Raw genomic sequence first — 18171 nt, 5'->3', positions numbered from 1 at the left:
ATATCGGGAGGTACAACCCATACTGCTCTGGGTTGCGTGAATCGCACCCAGCCCTGCGATTCTCCAACCCGGCCCCGGAGTCAGAGAATCCCACCCCCTGTTTACCTCTTCCGGCCCCATTACCAGTTTGACCCTCCCATCCCTCATCCACCCAATCTCCATCGCCGCTGTCTGCTTCCTCAACTGATGCGCAAGCATCCCGATCGCCTTTTCTCCATGCTCGTACACTCCCCTCTGGTCCTGTGCAGCTGTCCAACCACCTCCCCCGTCGACACTAGCCCAAACTCCACTTGGAGCTTCTGTCTCTCCTTCAGCAGCGCCTCCTCAGGCACCACCGAGTATCTCTGGTCCATTGCCAGAATGGCCTCCACCAGCCACAGCTTCTCCGCCTGCTCCGCCCTAATCAAAATAAACTCCCCACTAACCACTGCCTTCACCACCTCCCACAACGTAACGGCCGTGACCCCCCCCCCCGAATAGCCAACTCTATCTTCTCACAGACCTTCTCATTGGCCTATGACCCCATATCCAACCTGCACTGCAGCCTCTGGCAGCTCGCGCCCTCCACCCTCAAATCCAACCAGTGCGGCACGTGGTCAGACACCACGATCGCTGAATACTTGGTCCCAACCACCCCCGTCAGCAGTGCCTTTTCCAGGACAAAAAATATAGGGCGCGATTCTCCCAAAACGGGAGAAATCGTAAGGCTGGCGTCAAACCCGGGCGGGTTTGACGCCAGCCCCCCCCTTCCCGACCGGGAACCGATTCTGGTCCCCGGTCGAGGCTAGCAGCCCGACGCCGTAAACTCCGGCATCACGGGCTTAACGAATTTCGTTAAGCCCGCTTGCCGGAGTTAGCGCCGGCTGACGCGTCATATGACGTCAGCCGCGCATGCGCGGGTTGGAGTCTTCCAATCCGCGCATGCGCGGATGACGTCATCGCGTATTTGCGCGAAACCCGCGCATGCGCGGGCCGGGATGCCCCTCAGCCGCCCCGCGAATGGATACTGCGGGGCGGCGGAAGGAGAAATAGTGCGCGGGCATCGGGCCCGCTGCCCGCGATCGGTGCCCACCGATCGCGGGCCCATGGCACCCTTGGCACGGCCATGGTACTGCCGTGCCAATCGGTGCCATGGTTATAAAAAGCGAGTTGTTCCCGCCGTTTTTGCGAACGGCCAGACCAGGTGTTTGCCGTTCGTAAAAACAGCGTAAAGGGTTGGGACTTCGGCCCATCTAGCAGCTGTGAATCGCTGCCGGCCGTAAAAAAACGGTGGCAGCGATTCGTGTCGGGAGTTAGGCGGGGGGGGGGGGGGGGGGGGGAATAGCGGGAGGGCGGGAAAAATGTCGGGAAGGCCCTCCCGCTATTCTCCGACCCGTCGTGGGGGGCGGAGAATCGCGCCCATACTCCGGGAGTACCCCCTGTGGACATGCGAAAAGAGTGGAAATTCCTTCGCCCTCGGCCTCTCAAGCCGCAGCGGGTCTGCCACCCCCGTTCGCTCCATAAATCCCAGCAACGCCTTTACCATTGCTGACACCCTCGTAATCCTGGGGCACGGCCTGGGGCACGAGCTATCCAGCCTCGGACACCTTATTAATGATCAGCCAGTGGGTGTCCAGGCCCGGGATCTTTGCCAGGACTCGCCTCATAAACTCCACATCTGGGCAGCATGGTGGTGCTGTGGTTCGCACTGCTGCCTCACGGCACCAAGGTCCCAGGTTTGATCCCGGCTCTGGGTCACTGTCTGTGTAGAGTTTGCACATTATCCCCGTGTTTGCGTGGGTTTCGCCCCCACAATCCATGGCGGCACGGTGACACAGTGGTTACCACTGTTGCCTCACAGCTCCTGGCTCCCGGGTTCAATTCTGGCCTCAGGTGACTGTGTGGAGTTTGCACCTTCTCCGTGTCTGCATGGGTTTCCTCCGGGTGCTCCGGTTTCGTCTGACAGTCCAAAATGTGTAGGTTAGGTGGATTGGCCAAGCTAGTGTCCAAAATGTTCAGTGGGGTTACTGGGTTACAGGGGGTGGAGGCGTGGGCTTAAGCACCCTATTTAATGAAGTTGAATGAAATGAAATGAAAATCGCTTATTGTCACAAGTAGGCTTCAAATGAAGTTACTGTGAAAAGCCCCTAGTCGCCACATTCCGGTGCCTATTCGGAGAGGCTGGTACGGGAATTGAACTGTGCTACTGGCCTGCCTTGGTCTGCTTTAAAAGCCAGCGATTTAGCCCTGTGCTAAACCAGCCCCTGACCTCCTTCTGCACAGTAAATTCTATGATTCCATGTGCAGAGTAGGTAGATTGGCCATGCTAAATTGCCCCTTAATTAGGGTTATTGGAAAAAATGAATTGGACACTCTAAATTTAAAGTAAATAAATAAATTCCACATTGTTCCAATTTGGGACATAAATGTTCACCAGCATAACAGACGCCCCCCCTCCAGCCACCCGCACACCATCATAAATCTACCCCAGGGTCCGCCACTATGCTCCCCACCACAGAGCACACCCTCTTATTAATAAACACTGCCACTCCCTTGTCTTCATATCCGGCCTCGAATTAAACCCCTGTCCCACCCATCCCTTCCTCAGTCTCATCTGACACACTATCTTTAACGAGTCTCTTGCAAAAACACAAAGTCTGCCATCAGACTCCTCAAATGCACAAAAATACACGCCCTCTTAACCGGCCCATTTAATCCCCGAACATTCCATGAAATCAGCTGGGTTGGGGAGGGGGCCCGGCCTCCCCTCCCCTCCAGTCAACTTTCAGCAGCCCCCCCAGGTTCACGCCCTGTGCCCCCCTTTGGTCCTCCCCAAGATGTCTGCCGCTATCACCTCTGAAGCAACTGAGCCACACCAACTCTGTCCACAACAGCAATCCGCTGCTTACTCCCATCATCCCCAATAGAGAGCAAGAAAAAGAGAAAAAAGCCCCCCCCTCCCATCAACATGTATCCCTCACTTCCCATTAACTAGCTTATCCACTACCATGGTGACCCACCACTCAGGGCACCGCCCCTTCACTCAAATCCCCCCCCATCCCTCACACCTGCTCTTCCATTTCCCCCTTTTACCCAAAACCCCAATAACCCGCATAATATACAACATGATATAAGATTCAACCCAACCAAAAAACGCCAACACTCCCCCCACTGGTATCTCCTTAGTCCAAAGTTCGTACAAGTCCCCAAGTCTATAGTCATACAAAAACTTGCTCGCTTCCCCCGGCGTGTCCATTTAGAGCACCTGGCCCTGGTACGTGATCCACGTCCAAGCTGGGTACAACACCTCAAACTTCACTCCTTCCTTGAACAGGACCGCTTTGACCTTGTTAAACCCAGCCTGGAACTTTATCAGCTCTGCACCTAGGTCCTGGTAGATCCGAATCACATTCCACTGCAGAATTATCTCCTTGCCTAGATATCTGTGCAGTCGTACCACCATCACCCTTGCCTGCTCACCTGCCTTTGGCCTCCTCCTCAGTGACCTATGCGCTCGATCCTCCTTGTGGGGGGGGGGGGGGAGGGGGAGGGGGGAGTATTCCAAGCATGCTAGTTACACACTTCTTGGCCTGTGTTCCCTCAGTGCCTTCAGGCAACTCCACAATCCAGAAATTCTTCCTCTGCAACCGATTCTCCAAATCATCCACTTTCTCCCTCAGCTTCCTTTGGCCCTCCGCCACCAGCGTCATCTCTGACTCCAACGAGGCCAGATGGTCCACATGGTTGTGTGCCTCCAACCTTTGCTCTACTCTCTCAATAGCTGCACGAATTGGGTCAGCTGCCTTCGCCAAGTCTTCTGAGGTCTCCTACCTTTGCTGTTGGAACATGACTGTCAAAATCTCCATCAACTGTTCTGTTAGCAGGCAACGATGCCACAGAGCTCTCCGCCACCTTTACTTCTATGGCACTCCTTGAAGGCTCCTGGTCTGACTGTTGGCCATTTACAGTTGCAATCCTTGTTTGATAGGGCTGAGACATTCCCACCCAAAGGAGAACCTTTAGCTCTGTCTGCTCCTGTACTTTGTACCAGCAACACCCCTGTGAACGTGTAGCAAGGACCAAACAATTCCACCTCCAGCAGGAGCCACCAAATGTGCGACCACTCATTCCAAGCCACCACCAGAAGTCACGCTCACCATTATTACAGAGTAATTTGGACACCAGCTTGCATTCTCCCTAAATGTGCAGCTAAACTTGGAAATAAGGATATTGCTGTTTCCTCACAAGCTGCAGCACACCTGTATCTCACCGGTAGGCAGTCATACACATGAAAGATGTGAAATTATGGTACTTATCCATTGGTCATCCATTGAACATGGCAGAAAAGGTTCGCAGTGTGATAAAACACAATTATTTCCAAACTGTTTCTCTGACCCTGAAAATGTAATTTTGGAAGTATGGAGTCACATCCCTTTTGAATTAAATTATTATTGGACAGGGCAGCACGGTGGCACAGTGGTTAGCATTGCTGCCACACGGCACCAAGGTCCCAGGTTCGATCCCGGCTCGGTCACTGTCCGTGTGGAGTTTGCACATTCTCCCCGTGTTTACATGGGTTTCACCCCCACAACCCAAAGATGTGCAGGGTCGGTGGATTGGCCACACGAAATATTCCCTTAATTGGAAAAAATGAATTGGGTACTCTAAATTTATTATTTAAAAAAATTATTATTGGACATTTAAAAAGAATCAAAGTAAAAGTTATTATTATTTACTGTGTTTTTCCATCACATTTATCTCTCCCTCTCTTATTTTCATCTTACTTCCCTTCTCAACTTTGCTTTCTGTAAATAGGGTTTATATTAAATAAAACATTTATACTTTGTGGTCCAAACTCTTTGAGGTAATTTTCACCTGCAGAAATAGGTGAGTTGGGTCAGGTGAGATGTACATTTAAAAAATGTATTTTATTTAAAAGTGTTCAAGAATTCTAAAAGGGAGAGTGTCAACGTGGCCTCGAGGTTGAATGAATGGCAGGAGTAACGGTGAATGATTGATCGTCAGACTGGAGGAAGGTTTATATTGGAGCCCCTCGCTCCCCCCCACTCCCCCCCCCCCCCCCCCCCCCCCCACTCCCCCCAAAAAAGGGGTTAGCATTAGGACTCCTGCTTTTCCTGCTGCATTTGGGTGTGCACGCCATAATTTAAACATTTGCAAGAATTGGAAGTATTGTGAACTGCGAGGCAGATAGATAGAGACTTCAAAAATATAGACTGGGCTGGTGGAATGGAAACCATCGACAGATGAGATTTAATGGAGGGAAGTGTGAAGTGATACATTTGATAGGAAAAACAAGGAGAGGCAAAGGATCCAGTTCTAAAGGGGGAGGCGGTGGCATAGTGATATTTTCTCTGGACTAGTAATCCAGAGACCCAGGGTAATGCTCTGTGTCATAATATACATCTATGTATATAATGGAATGCAGACAGGCAGTGATTGACACACAGGATGACCAGTGAGCACACAGAACAGAGCAGCCAATCACCAGACAGGACACGACCACTATAAAACCAGAGGGCACCAGTTTTCCCGCTCTCTCGGGACCCAGCTTCTGAGACAGTCAGAGTTCGTGAGCATAGCCAGTGCAAACACCATGCGGTAGCTAGTCAGTCTGGTCAGGCTAGTACTAGGTCTCCAGTCAGTTCAGTATAGTGTCAACCCACAGTTGATCATGTATAATAGTTAGATGTTAAATAAAATCGTGTTGCATCTCATCAAGTGTTGGAAGTCTGTCTCTCGCTACACTGCATCAAACGCAGTCCACATAGACCCAGCCTGCCCAACACACCACTCTGGGACCCGGCAGATGGTGAAATTTTAATTGCATAAAAATCTGGAATGAAAAGCCAATGGTGACCATGAAACAATTATCGTAAAAACCCATTTGTTTAATTAATGCCCTTACTCAATGTTGTACTTACAGGAGAGAGTGCCAGGTGAGGTTCTACCTCGCATATATAATTGTAAAGTAAATCGGGGTGGGGTAATTTAGTGTGGAACCGTACTTACCTGGTCTGGCCACATTTGACTCCAGATCCACAGCAATGTGGTTGGCTCTTAAATTTCTTCTGAAAGAGAGACATTCAGCTCAGAGGGCAATAAGGTTTGGGCAACAATTAGCTGGCCTGCCCACATCCCATGAAAGAAAACAACGAGCCTGGGGGTATGTAGGATTTTGGTCCAGAAGTCACTGGGTTGTTCTGGAGGAGGGGGAATGCAGGGCTCTCTGTTACTGCCAGTCTCCACAACATACGTACTGTGGCAGTCATGGGTTTTCTGGCCCACATGGCTACAGTTCAAACAGCTCATCAGGGCAGACCATCTCTGCACTGAGTTCCTGGATGGCCCAGATTTCTAGTTAGACAGTGTGCCTTAATTTGCCACTGCCTTAGCTTCCACAGGTACTCTAGGAACATTACCATGGATCTGTTCCCAGACTGTAAAGATCGTGTGGGAAATGGGGGAGCAACTCATCTCAGGGCACTATCTTCATGCTATTACCACCCTGCATCTATGGCCTAATGGCTGGAGCCCTTTCAGAAAAAAAACTCTTGACTCTCGGGGAATCAAAATGATAGAATCACCCTTCCTTGTGTACCAGTTATCAAGATCAAGCTTCTCTGTGAATCCACTCGGGCTTTCAGTCGGGAGCAGTTTGACATTGCAGAACTTGGATGGCTCATGGAGAGTCCTCCTGTAGGTCAGCACCTGCTTTCCCGAACTGACCTTTGATCAAACCTTTTGTTTGCACTGGAGTGCTGAGCTTGTGGCATTTGAGTGCTGCAGTGAGAGTTTGGTGACTGAGGGAGTATAAGGGTTCATTTTTATTTAAAGTCTAGTATTTCTTTTATTTAGTTAATTAACTTAAAAGTTGCTGTTTGGTCTATAAGAAGGTGAATTTTGAATCAGCTTTAAACAAGGTTCTACTTGGACTTACTTGCAGCTGGAGCTTGTTAATTAGTTAATTGCATTAGGCCAGTTTTCAGAAGCTAGAGTCACAGTATAAATAGGAGCTAGTTACAGTGTAGACTTTGTTTGCACTGGAGTGCTGAGCTTGTGGCATTTGAGTGCTACAGTGAGATTTTGGTGACTGAGGGAGTTAGTTAGGTGAGGAGGGAGTAAGGTGCTCCTTACATTTCATTTCCTATATTTATCAAAGAGCGTGAAGGGAGCCAGGAGTTTAGAGTACAGCTGACTGGAAGTAGAGTCGGAGGGCGGAGGTCCAGTTGGTCCAAGGGGCAGCTAATTCTGTAAAGTAAGAGGGGATGGAGGCTAGGGCAGTTGCATGCTCCTCCTGTAGGATGTGGGTGGTGAGGGATACCACTGGTGTCCCCGCTGACTATACCTGCGGGAAGTGCACCCAACTCCAGCTCCTCAGAGACCGTGTTAAGGTACTGGAGCTGGATGAACTTCGGATCATCCGGGAGGCAGAGGGGGTCATAGAGAAGAGTTACAGGGAGGTAGCCACACCAAAGGTACTGGACAAGAGTAGCTGGGTTACAGTCAGGGGAAAGAAAACTAACAGGCAGACAGTGCAGGGATCCCTCGTGGCCGTTCCCCTTCAAAACAAGTATACCGTTTTGGATGCTGTTGGGGGGGATGACCTACCGGGGGAAGGCCCCAGCGGCCAGGTCTCTGGCACTGAGTCTGGCTCTGGGGATCAGAAGGGAAGGCGGGAGCATAGAAAAGCAATAGTAATAGGAGATTCAATGGTTAGGGGAATAGATAGGAGATTCTGTGTTCGCGAGCGAGACTCCCGAAAGTATGTTGCCTCCCGGGTGCCAGGGCCAGGGATGTCTCTGATCGTGTCTTCAGGATCCTGAAGGGGGAGGGTGAGCAGCCAGAAGTCGTGGTGCACATTGGTACCAACGATGTAGGTAGGAAAAAGGGTGTGGAGGTAATAAACAAGTTTAGGGAGTTAGGCTGGAAGTTAAAGACCAGGACAGACAGAGTTGTCATCTCTGGTTTGTTGCCGGTGCCACGTGATAGCGAGGCTAGGAATAGGGAGAGAGTGCAGTTGAACACGTGGCTGCAGGAATGGTGTAAGAGGGAGGGCTTCAGGTATTTGGATAATTGGAGCGCATTCTGGGGAAGGTGGGACCTGTACAAGCAGGACGGGTTGCATCTGAACCAGAGGGGCACCAATATCCTGGGGGGGAGGTTTTCTAGTACTCTTCGGGAGGGTTTAAACTAATTTGGCAGGGGAATGGGAACCGGATCTGTAGTCCAGCAACTAAGGTAGACGATAGTCAGGACGCCAAAGCACGTAGTGATGCAGCGGGGAAGGTAACAATGAGAAAGGAGAGTACTTGCAGGCAAGGAGATGGGTTGAAGTGTGTATACTTTAATGCAAGAAGCATCAGGAATAAGGTGGGTGAACTTAAGGCATGGATCTGTACTTGGGACTACGATGTGGTGGCCATCACGGAAACTTGGATAGAAGAGGGGCAGAAATGGTTGTTGGAGGTCCCTGGGTATAGATGTTTCAACAAGATTAGGGAGGATGGTAAAAGAGGTGGGGTGGGGGGGGGGGGGGTGGCATTGTTAATTAGAGATAGTATAACAGCTACAGAAAGGCAGTTCGAGGGGGATCTGCCTACTGAGGTAATATGGGTTGAAGTTAGAAATAGGAAAGGAGCAGTCACCTTGTTGGGAGTGTTCTATAGGCCCCCCAATAGCAGCAGAGATGTGGAGGAACAGATTGGGAAACAGATTTTGGAAAGGTGCAGAAGTCACAGGGTAGTAGTCATGGGCGACTTCAACTTCCCAAACATTGAGTGGAAACTCTTTAGATCAAATAGTTTGGATGGGGTAGTGTTTGTCCAGGAAGCTTTTCTAACACAGTATGTAGATTGTCCGACCAGCGGGGAGGCCATATTGGATTTAGTACTTGGTAATGAACCAGGGCAGGTGATAGATTTGTTAGTGGGGGAGCATTTTGGAGGTAGTGACCACAATTCTGTGACTTTCACTTTAGTAATGGAGAGGGATAGGTGCGAGCAACAGGGCAAGGTTTATAATTGGGGGAAGGGTAAATACAATGCTGTCAGACAAGAATTGAAGTGCAGAAGTTGGGAACATAGGCTGTCAGGGAAGGACACAAGTGAAATGTGGAACTTGTTCAAGGAACAGGTATTGCGTGTCTTTGATATGTATGTCCCTGTCAGGCAGGGAAGAGATGGTCGAGTGAGGGAACCATGGTTGACAAGAGAGGTTGAATGTCTTGTTAAGAGGAAGAAGGAGACTTATGTAAGGCTGAAGAAACAAGGTTCAGACAGGGCGCTGGAGGGATACAAGATAGCCAGGAGGGAACTGAAGAAAGGGATTAGGAGAGCTAAGAGAGGGCATGAAAAATCTTTGGCGGGTAGGATCAAGGAAAACCCCAAGGCCTTTTACACATATGTGAGAAATATGAGAATGACTAGAGCGAGGGTAGGTCCGATTAAGGACAGTAGCGGGAGATTGTGTATTGAGTCTGAAGAGATAGGAGAGGTCTTGAACAAGTATTTTTCTTCAGTATTTACAAACGAGAGGGGCCATATTGTTGGAGAGGACAGCGTGAAGCAGACTGATAAGCTTGAGGAGATACTTGTCAGGAAGGAAGATGTGTTGCGCGTTTTGAAAAACTTGAGGATAGACAAGTCCCCCGGGCCTGACGGGATATATCCAAGGATTCTATGGGAAGCAAGAAATGAAATTGCAGAGCCGTTGGCAATGATCTTTTCGTCCTCGCTGTCAACAGGGGTGGTACCAGAGGATTGGAGAGTGGCGAATGTCGTGCCCCTGTTCAAAAAAGGGAATAGGGATAACCCTGGGAATTACAGGCCAGTTAGTCTTACTTCGGTGGTAGGCAAAGTAATGGAAAGGGTACTGAGGGATAGGATTTCTGAGCATCTGGAAAGGCATTGCTTGATTAGGGATAGTCAGCACGGATTTGTGAGGGGTAGGCCTTGCCTTACAAGTCTTATTGAATTCTTTGAGGAGGTGACCAAGCATGTGGATGAAGGTAAAGCAGTGGATGTAGTGTACATGGATTTTAGTAAGGCATTTGATAAGGTTCCCCATGGTAGGCTTATGCAGAAAGTAAGGAGGCATGGGATAGTGGGAAATTTGGCCAGTTGGATAACAAACTGGCTAACCGATAGAAGACAGAGAATGGTGGTGGATGGCAAATATTCAGCCTGGAGCCCAGTTATCAGTGGCGTACCGCAGGGATCAGTTCTGGGTCCTCTGCTGTTTGTGATTTTCATTAACGACTTGGATGAGGGAGTTGAAGGGTGGGTCAGTAAATTTGCAGATGATACGAAGATTGGTGGAGTTGTGGATAGTGAGGAGGGCTGTTGTCGGCTTCAAAGAGACATAGATAGAATGCAGAGCTGGGCTGAGAAGTGGCAGATGGAGTTTAACCCTGACAAGTGTGAGGTTGTCCATTTTGGAAGGACAAATCTGAATGCGGAATACAGGGTTAATGGTAGGGTTCTTGGCAATGTGGAGGAGCAGATAGATCTTGGGGTCTATGTTCATAGTTCTTTGAAAGTTGCCACTCAAGTGGATAGAGCTGTGAAGAAGGCCTATAGTGTGCTAGCGTTCATTAGCAGAGGGATTGAATTTAAGAGTCGTGAGGTGATGATGCAGCTGTACAAAACCTTGGTCAGGCCACATTTGGAGTACTGTGTGCAGTTCTGGTCACCTCATTTTAGGAAGGATGTGGAAGCTTTGGAAAAGGTGCAAAGGAGATTTACCAGGATGTTGCCTGGAATGGAGAGTAGGTCATACGAGGAAAGGTTGAGGGAGCTAGGCCTTTTCTCATTAGAACGGAGAAGGATGAGGGGCGACTTGATAGAGGTTTATAAGATGATCAGGGGAATAGATAGAGTAGACAGTCAGAGACTTTTTCCCCGGGTGGAACACACCATTACAAGGGGACATAAATTTAAGATAAATGGTGGAAGATATAGAGGGGATGTCAGAGGTAGGTTCTTTACCCAGAGAGTAGTGGGGGCATGGAATGCACTGCCTGTGGTAGTAGTTGAGTCGGAAAAGTTAGGGACCTTCCAGCGGCTATTGGATAGGTACTTGGATTAGGGTAGAATAATGGAGTGTAGGTTAATTTAAGGGCAGCACGGTAGCATTGTGGATAGCACAATTGCTTCACAGCTCCAGGGTCCCAAGTTCGATTTCGACTTGGGTCACTGTCTGTGTGGAGTCTGCACATCCTCCCCGTGACTGCGTGGGTTTCCTCCGGGTACTCCGGTTTCCTCCCACAGTCCAAAGATGTGCAGGTTGGGTGGATTGGCCATGAAAAATTGTCCAAAATTCTATGATTAACATAGGACAAAAGTTCGGCGCAACATCGTGGGCCGAAGGGCCTGTTCTGTGCTGTATTTCTCTAAAAAAAAAGTCTCAGATTTTCTGTCTTAACCCAGGAAACTTGCAGCTAGGCGAACCTGTTTAAGTCCCCGCTTCTCTAATTGCAAATATGAGCATAAAAACAAACGAATTAGGAGCCATGCTCCGCCATTCAATAAGATCATGGTTAATCTGATTGCAACCTCAACTCCACTACCTCAAACAACCTTTGACTCCCCTATAAAATTATAGAATCCCTACAGTGCAGAAGGAGGCCATTCAGCCGATAGTCTGCACTGACTCTTTGAAAGGGCACCTTATTTAGGCCCACTCCCTTGCAACCCCGTAATCCCACCTAACCTTTGGACAGTCAGGGGCAATTTAACATGGCCAATCCATCTACCATGCATATCTTTGGACTGTGAGATGAAACTGGAGAACCCGGAGGAAACCCACACAGACATGGAGAGAAAGTGCAAACTCCACACAGGCAGCCACCCAAGGCCGGAAAGGAACCCAGGTCCTTGGTACTGTAAGGCAGCAGTGCTAACCACTGTGCCACGGTGCAGCCCCTTGATAGTCAAGAATCTATCTACCACTGCCTTAAAGTTATTCATTGACCCTGCCTCCACCACTCTCTGGAGAGAAGACTTTCAAAGACTTGTGAACCTTTGAGAGTAAAAAGAATTTCCTCATCTGCATCTTAAATCACAAACTGTGATCCCCTAGTTCTACCACAAGGGTGCATGCACCCTGTCAAGTTACCTCAGGAACTTATATATTTCAATAAGATCACCTTTAATTCTTCTAAACTCCTCATAAGATAATCCCCCCACCCCAGGTATCAGTTGAGTCAACCGTACGGCTGTACGGCTTCCAACGTATTTACATCCTTTCTTAAATAAGGAGACCAAAACTTTACACGGTTCTCCAGATATGGCCCTGTACAATTGTAGAAAAACATTCCTACTTTTATATCCCATTCCTCAATTTGTTGTGAGGAGGAGGGGCTCGAGATTCATATCCACTGTCAGCCCCGACCCTTCTTTCACGGCCTGGATGTCACCTGGGAAAGGGGTTTGTGCAATCTCTTGGTGGTGACCTCTGCTATCCCTAGTGGGCGAAGATGGTTTGCCACCTCTGGCTTCAGCCTCGGCTTGAATCTGAACTTCGGCCCTGACACAAACACTGACAGTTCCTCACCACATTGGGAAGGGGGTAACACTTTCAACTATATTGTCTCAGCCAGGGCTGGAGTTGACGGTATAAAAGCAAATTCCTGCAGATGCCGGAATTTGAAACAGATCAGAAAATACTGGGCAATCTCAGCAGGCCTGGCAGCATTGTGCCTGACCCATCTCCTGCCCTCTGTTCTTCCCCCTCCCAGAACCAGGATAGGGCCCCCTTGTCCTCAGTTTTCAGCCTGCCAGCCTTCGCATTCAAAGAATCATCCTTCGGCAGTTCTGCCAACTGCAGCATGATTCCACCACCAAACACATCTTCCCCTCACTCCCCCAATCAGTATTCCACAGGGACCGTTCCCTTAGGGATACCCTGGTCCACTCCTCCATCACCCCCAACACCTCACCTTCTTCCCACAGCACCTTCCCATGCAATCGCAGAAGGTGTAACACCCGCCCCTTTACCTCCTTCCCTGTTCACCCTCTCAGGCCCTAAACACACCTTTCAAGTGATGCAGCGCTTCATGTGTACCTCTTTCAATCTGGTCTATTGCATCTGCTGCTCCCAATGCGACCTACTCTACATTGGAGAGACTAAATGCAGACACCTCAGGTCCGTCCGTAAGCTGTTCCCAGACCTTCCCTTCGCTTGCCATTTCAACACACCGTCCTGCTCCCATGTCCACATGTCCGTCCTTGGCCTGCTGCAATGTTTTCATTGAATTTACAGTGCAGAAGGAGGCCATTCGGCCCATCGAGTCTGCACAGGCTCTTGGAAAGAGCACCCTACCCAAGGTCAATAGCTCCACCCTATCCCCATAACCCAGTAACCCCACCCAACACTAAGGGTAATTGTGGACACTAAGGGCTATTTATCATGGCCAATCTACCTAACCTGCACATCTTTGGATTGTGGGAGGAAACCGGAGTACCCGGAGGAAACCCACGTAAACACGGGGTCCGGGGAGGATGTGCAGACTCCGCACAGACAGTGACCCAAGCCGGAATCGAACCTGGGACCCTGGAGCTGTGAAGCAATTGTGCTACCCACAACGCTACCGTGCTGTCCTTGTGGAAGCCCACCTCATCGTCTGATTAGGCATGTTGCAGCCTTCCGGACTTAACATTGAGTTCAACAACTTCAGACTGTGACCTCTTTCCTTCACCTTCACCCCATTTTTATTTCTATCAGTTTATTTTCATTTCTTCCATTGATATGTTTTTCCCTCACCATTGTCTCCCCTCCCCCCACTCCACTAGGGCCATCTGTTCTGAATTATCCTTTGACACACTGCTTAACTCTGTTCTGCCATTAACACATTCTGATCTTTTAATGTGCCACTATCAGCACCCCTCTAAGTCATTATCACCACCATTTACATCCCCTTTGACAAATATATTGTGGACAAAACAAATCTCCACCAATCACTGGCCCTCTATCCGGCCCCAATGCTCCACGCCCACTACTACAGTATAAATCTCACCCCATTTCCAGTTCAATCCAAACTTAACATAGAGCCATCCAGATTCTAAACCGTTAGCTCCCTCTCACTTCACAGATGCTGTGATGTGGAGATGCGGTATTGGACTGGGGTGAGCACAACACCAGTTTCAAATACTAGGGGCGCGATTCTCCCAATGGGAGACTGAGTGCCGATGCCGGAGTGAAACCCGGAGTGTTTCACAACGGCGTCGGAGGCCGCTCCTCACACCCTATTCTCCAGCCCCCCTCCCCCCCCCCCCCCCCCCCCCCCCCCCCCCAGGTGGCTCGGAGTGGCGGTTCGTGAATCCCGAACGCCCGGCCTTGACGCTTGCGTGACGTCAGCCACACATGCGCAGGTTGGCCAGCTCCAACCCGCGCATGCGCGGTTGAAGTCTTCCCCTCCGCTGCCCCCGCTAGACATGGCGGCTTGATCTTGCAGGGCGGCAGAGGGAAAAGAGTGCGTCTCTTAGAGATGCCAGCCCGACGATCGGTGGACCGATCGCGGGCCAGTCACCTCATGAGCACGCCCGTGGTGCTCGATCCTCCCTCTGCCCCCCACAGGCCCCACACTTACCTGTTGCACGCTGTTCACGACGGCAGCGACCAGGTGTGGTTGACGCTGGCGTGAACTGGTCGGGTTCGTCAGGCCGCTCGGCCCATCCGGGCTGGAGAATTGCCGGTCGCCGTGATAAACGGCGAGCGGCGTCACGCAAAACGCGACATGCCATTTTGGGGGGGGTGGGAGAATCGCAGGGGGTGCTAGGGCAGCGTGTCGTGATTCGCCCGGCCCTCCCGCGATTCTCCCACCCGGCGTGGGGAGCGGAGAATCGCGCCCGAGCTTTCGGAGCAGTGCTCTTTCCTCAGGTGAATGAAGAGCTATGTTCCAGAAACATATATATAGACAAAGTCAAAGATGCCAGACAATGCTTCGGATGCGAGCATTTGCAGGTAATTAAATCTTTATAGATCCAGAGATAGGGGTAAACCCAGGTTAAAGAGTTGTGAATTGTCTCAAGCCAGGACAGTTGGTAGGATTTTGCAAACCCAGGCCAGATGGTGGGGGATGAATGTAATGCGACATGAATTCCAGGTCCCGGTTGAGGCCGCACTCCTGTATGCGGAACTAGGCTATAAGTTTCTGCTCAGCGATTCTACGTTGTCACGCGTCCTGAAGGCCTCCTTGGGGAACGCTTACCCGGAGATCAGAGGCTGAATGCCCTTGACTGCTGAAGTGTTCCCCAACTGGAAGGGAACATTCCTGCCTGGTGATTGTCGCGCGATGTCCGTTCATTCGTTGTCGCAGCGTCTGCATGGTCTCGCCAATGTACCACGATTCGGGACATCCTTTCTTGCAGCGTATGAGGTAGATAACATTGGCCGAGTTGCACGAGTATGTACTGCGTACCTGGTGGGTGATGTTCCCACGTGTAATGGTGGTATCCGTGTCGATGATCTGGCAAACAACCGCGCAACCTCAAATAAACCATTGTTTGCAGCAAACTACCCAACCTTCAGAACAGAGACCACAACACCCACAACCCTGCCAGGCTACTAGACTAGAAGGGCTTGAGGTTCATAAGGAGGAGGTGTTAGCGATTCTGGAAAGTGTTAAAATAGATAAGTCCCCTGGGCCGGAAAGGATTTATCCTATAATTTTCTGGGAAGCTAGGGAGGAGATTACTGAGCCTTTGGCTTTGATCTTTATGTCATCATTGTCTACAGGAATAGTGCCAGAAGACTGGAGGATAGCAAATGTTGTCCCCTTGTTCAAGATGTGGAGTAGAGACAACCCCGGTAACTATAGACCAGTGAGCCTTACTTCTGTTGTGGGAAAAGTATTAGAAAGGTTTATAAGAGATAGGATGTATAATCATCTGTAAAGGAATAATTTGATTAGAGATAGTCAACATGGTTTTGTGAAGGGTAGGTCGTGCCTCACAAACCTTATTGAGTTCTTTGAGAAGGTGACCAAACAGATGGATGAGGGTAAAGCAGTTGATGTGGTGTATATGGATTTCAGTAAAGCATTTGATAAGGTTCCACGGTAGGCTATTGCAGAAAATACGGAGGCATGGGATTCAGGGTGATTTAGCAGTTTGGATCAGAAATTGGCTAGCTGGAAGAAGACAAAGGGTGGTGGTTGATGGGAAATGTCCATCCTGGAGTTTAGTTACTAGTGGTGTACCACAAGGATCTGTTTTGGGGCCACTGCTGTTTGTCATTTTTATAAATGACCTGGAGGAGGGCGTAGAAGGATGGGTGAGTAAATTTGCAGATGACACTAAAGTCGGTGGAGTTGTGGACAGTGCGGAAGGATGTTACACATTACAGAGGGACATAGATAAGCTGCAGAGCTGGGCTGACAGGTGGCAAATGGAGTTTAATGCAGAAAAACGTGAGGTGATTCATTTTGGAAGGAATAACAGGAAGACAGAGTACTGGGCTAATGATAAGATTCTTGGTAGTGTGGATGGGCAGAGAGATCTCGGTGTCCATGTACATAGATCCCTGAAAGTTGCCACCCAGGTTGAGAGGATTGTTAAGAAGGCGTACGGTGTGTTAGCTTTTATTAGTAGAGGGATTGAGTTTCGGAGCCATGAGGTCATGTTGCAGTTGTCCAAAACTCTGATGCGGCCGCATTTGGAGTATTACGTGCAGTTCTGGTCGCCGCATTATAGAAAGGATGTGGAAGCATTGGAAAGGGTGCAGAGGAGATTTACCAGGATGTTGCCTGGTATGGAGGGAAGATCTTATGAGGAAAGGTTGAGGGACTTAAGGCTGTTTTCGTTCGGGAAAAGAAGGTTAAGAGGTGACTTAATTAAGGCATACAAGATGATCAGAGGATTAGATAGGGTGGACAGTGGGAGCCTTTTTCCTCGGATGGTGATGTCTGGCACGAGGGGACATAGCTTTAAATTGAGGGGAGATAGATATAGGGCAGATGTCAGAGGTAGGTTCTTTACTCAGAGAGTAGTAGGGGCGTGGAATGCCCTGCCTGCAACAGTAGTGGACTCGCCAACACTAAGGGCATTCAAATGGTCATTGGATAGACATATGGACGATAAGGGAATAGTGTAGATGGGCTTTAGAGGGGTTTCACAGGTCGGCGCATCATCGAGGGCCGAAGGGCCTGTACTGCGCTGTAATGTTCTATGTTCTATGGCAATCTCTGCAAGACGTGCCAGTCTGAGGGGTGGGGGCCAATGGTGAGGCCTCTGCCCTGAGAGGGGCAAAGTATCAGGGAGGGTTACAAAGACCACGGTACAGGTGTGTTTGTTTGGGTTTGAGCTCTGCTAATCCCCTGTTTCATCTGCAGTGGGGCAGCACTTCTGATGAGTGTAAACACCTGGTGGACAACTGATTGAGCCCAACCCCTTGCTGATACCATTGGGGTATAAGGGTTTCCAGAACGGCAGACTGGATGGGCTCCCACATGGCCAGAGAATCTGTTGTATTGATACTGGCTGAGGACAACAGGGCGAATTTCTCTGACCTTTGAAATAGTGCAGTGGGATGATCTGACAGGATTGGCCAGACAAATCTTTGTGTAGAAGATTTTAGTTTAGATGGGCAGCATGGTAGGCATGTGCTTGGAGGGCCGAAGGGCCTGTTCCTGTGCTGTACTTTTCTTTGTTCTTTAGTCCCCGTTTTTAACATCCCATCTGATAAATGGAAGCCATGAGCGTGGGGAAGTGCCGGTGTGACACTGTCTTATCCTCATCTGTTTTCCTCCTGCAGGAATGGAGTGAAAAACTTGTCCGACTGGCACAGCTGAGGGCCAGAGGCTGCCACAGGAAACACCAGAGCCAGTTGGCTCAGAGGGACGAGGAGGAGGAGATCGGCTGGAATTATCACTCCTCGCCCCACGGGACGATGTCCGTCTCTGAAATCATGGACCTGTGGTTCCGGGAGGCTCAGAACTACCACTACCACACGGGTCAGTGCAAATACAACGCCTCCTGCCACCATTATACTCAGGTTGGTGCCCACAAACTGAGAAACCACCTCCATTTACAGCAGAACACAAGATCGCCCATCCGTACTCCTCGGGCGCAATTCACCCACACAATTAAAGTGTGATTTTGGACGGGCAGGGTGTTTCGCACCGACCTTTTGGGTGAGATCATCCACACTTAGTCATTTTTTGGGCCTTGGGGG

General features: G+C 49.8%; 1 protein-coding gene across 1 annotated transcript in view; it reads left to right on the top strand.

Annotated features, from left to right (window-relative positions):
• The window catches only part of LOC119956817 (C-type lectin domain family 18 member A-like), a 75664-nt gene that overhangs the window by 38829 nt on the left and 18664 nt on the right, over window positions 1-18171 (top strand). The window contains exon 3 of the mRNA XM_038784269.1: window positions 17752-17991. Within this exon, the coding sequence (XP_038640197.1) occupies window positions 17752-17991 (240 nt within the window). The remainder of the gene's footprint in view (window positions 1-17751; window positions 17992-18171) is intronic.

The sequence above is a fragment of the Scyliorhinus canicula genome, chromosome 2 (assembly GCF_902713615.1).
Source record: "Scyliorhinus canicula chromosome 2, sScyCan1.1, whole genome shotgun sequence".
Taxonomy (NCBI): Eukaryota; Metazoa; Chordata; class Chondrichthyes; order Carcharhiniformes; family Scyliorhinidae; genus Scyliorhinus; species Scyliorhinus canicula.
The sequence above is the reverse complement of the archived record's forward strand: the minus strand, read 5'-3'. Positions and strand labels throughout refer to the sequence as shown.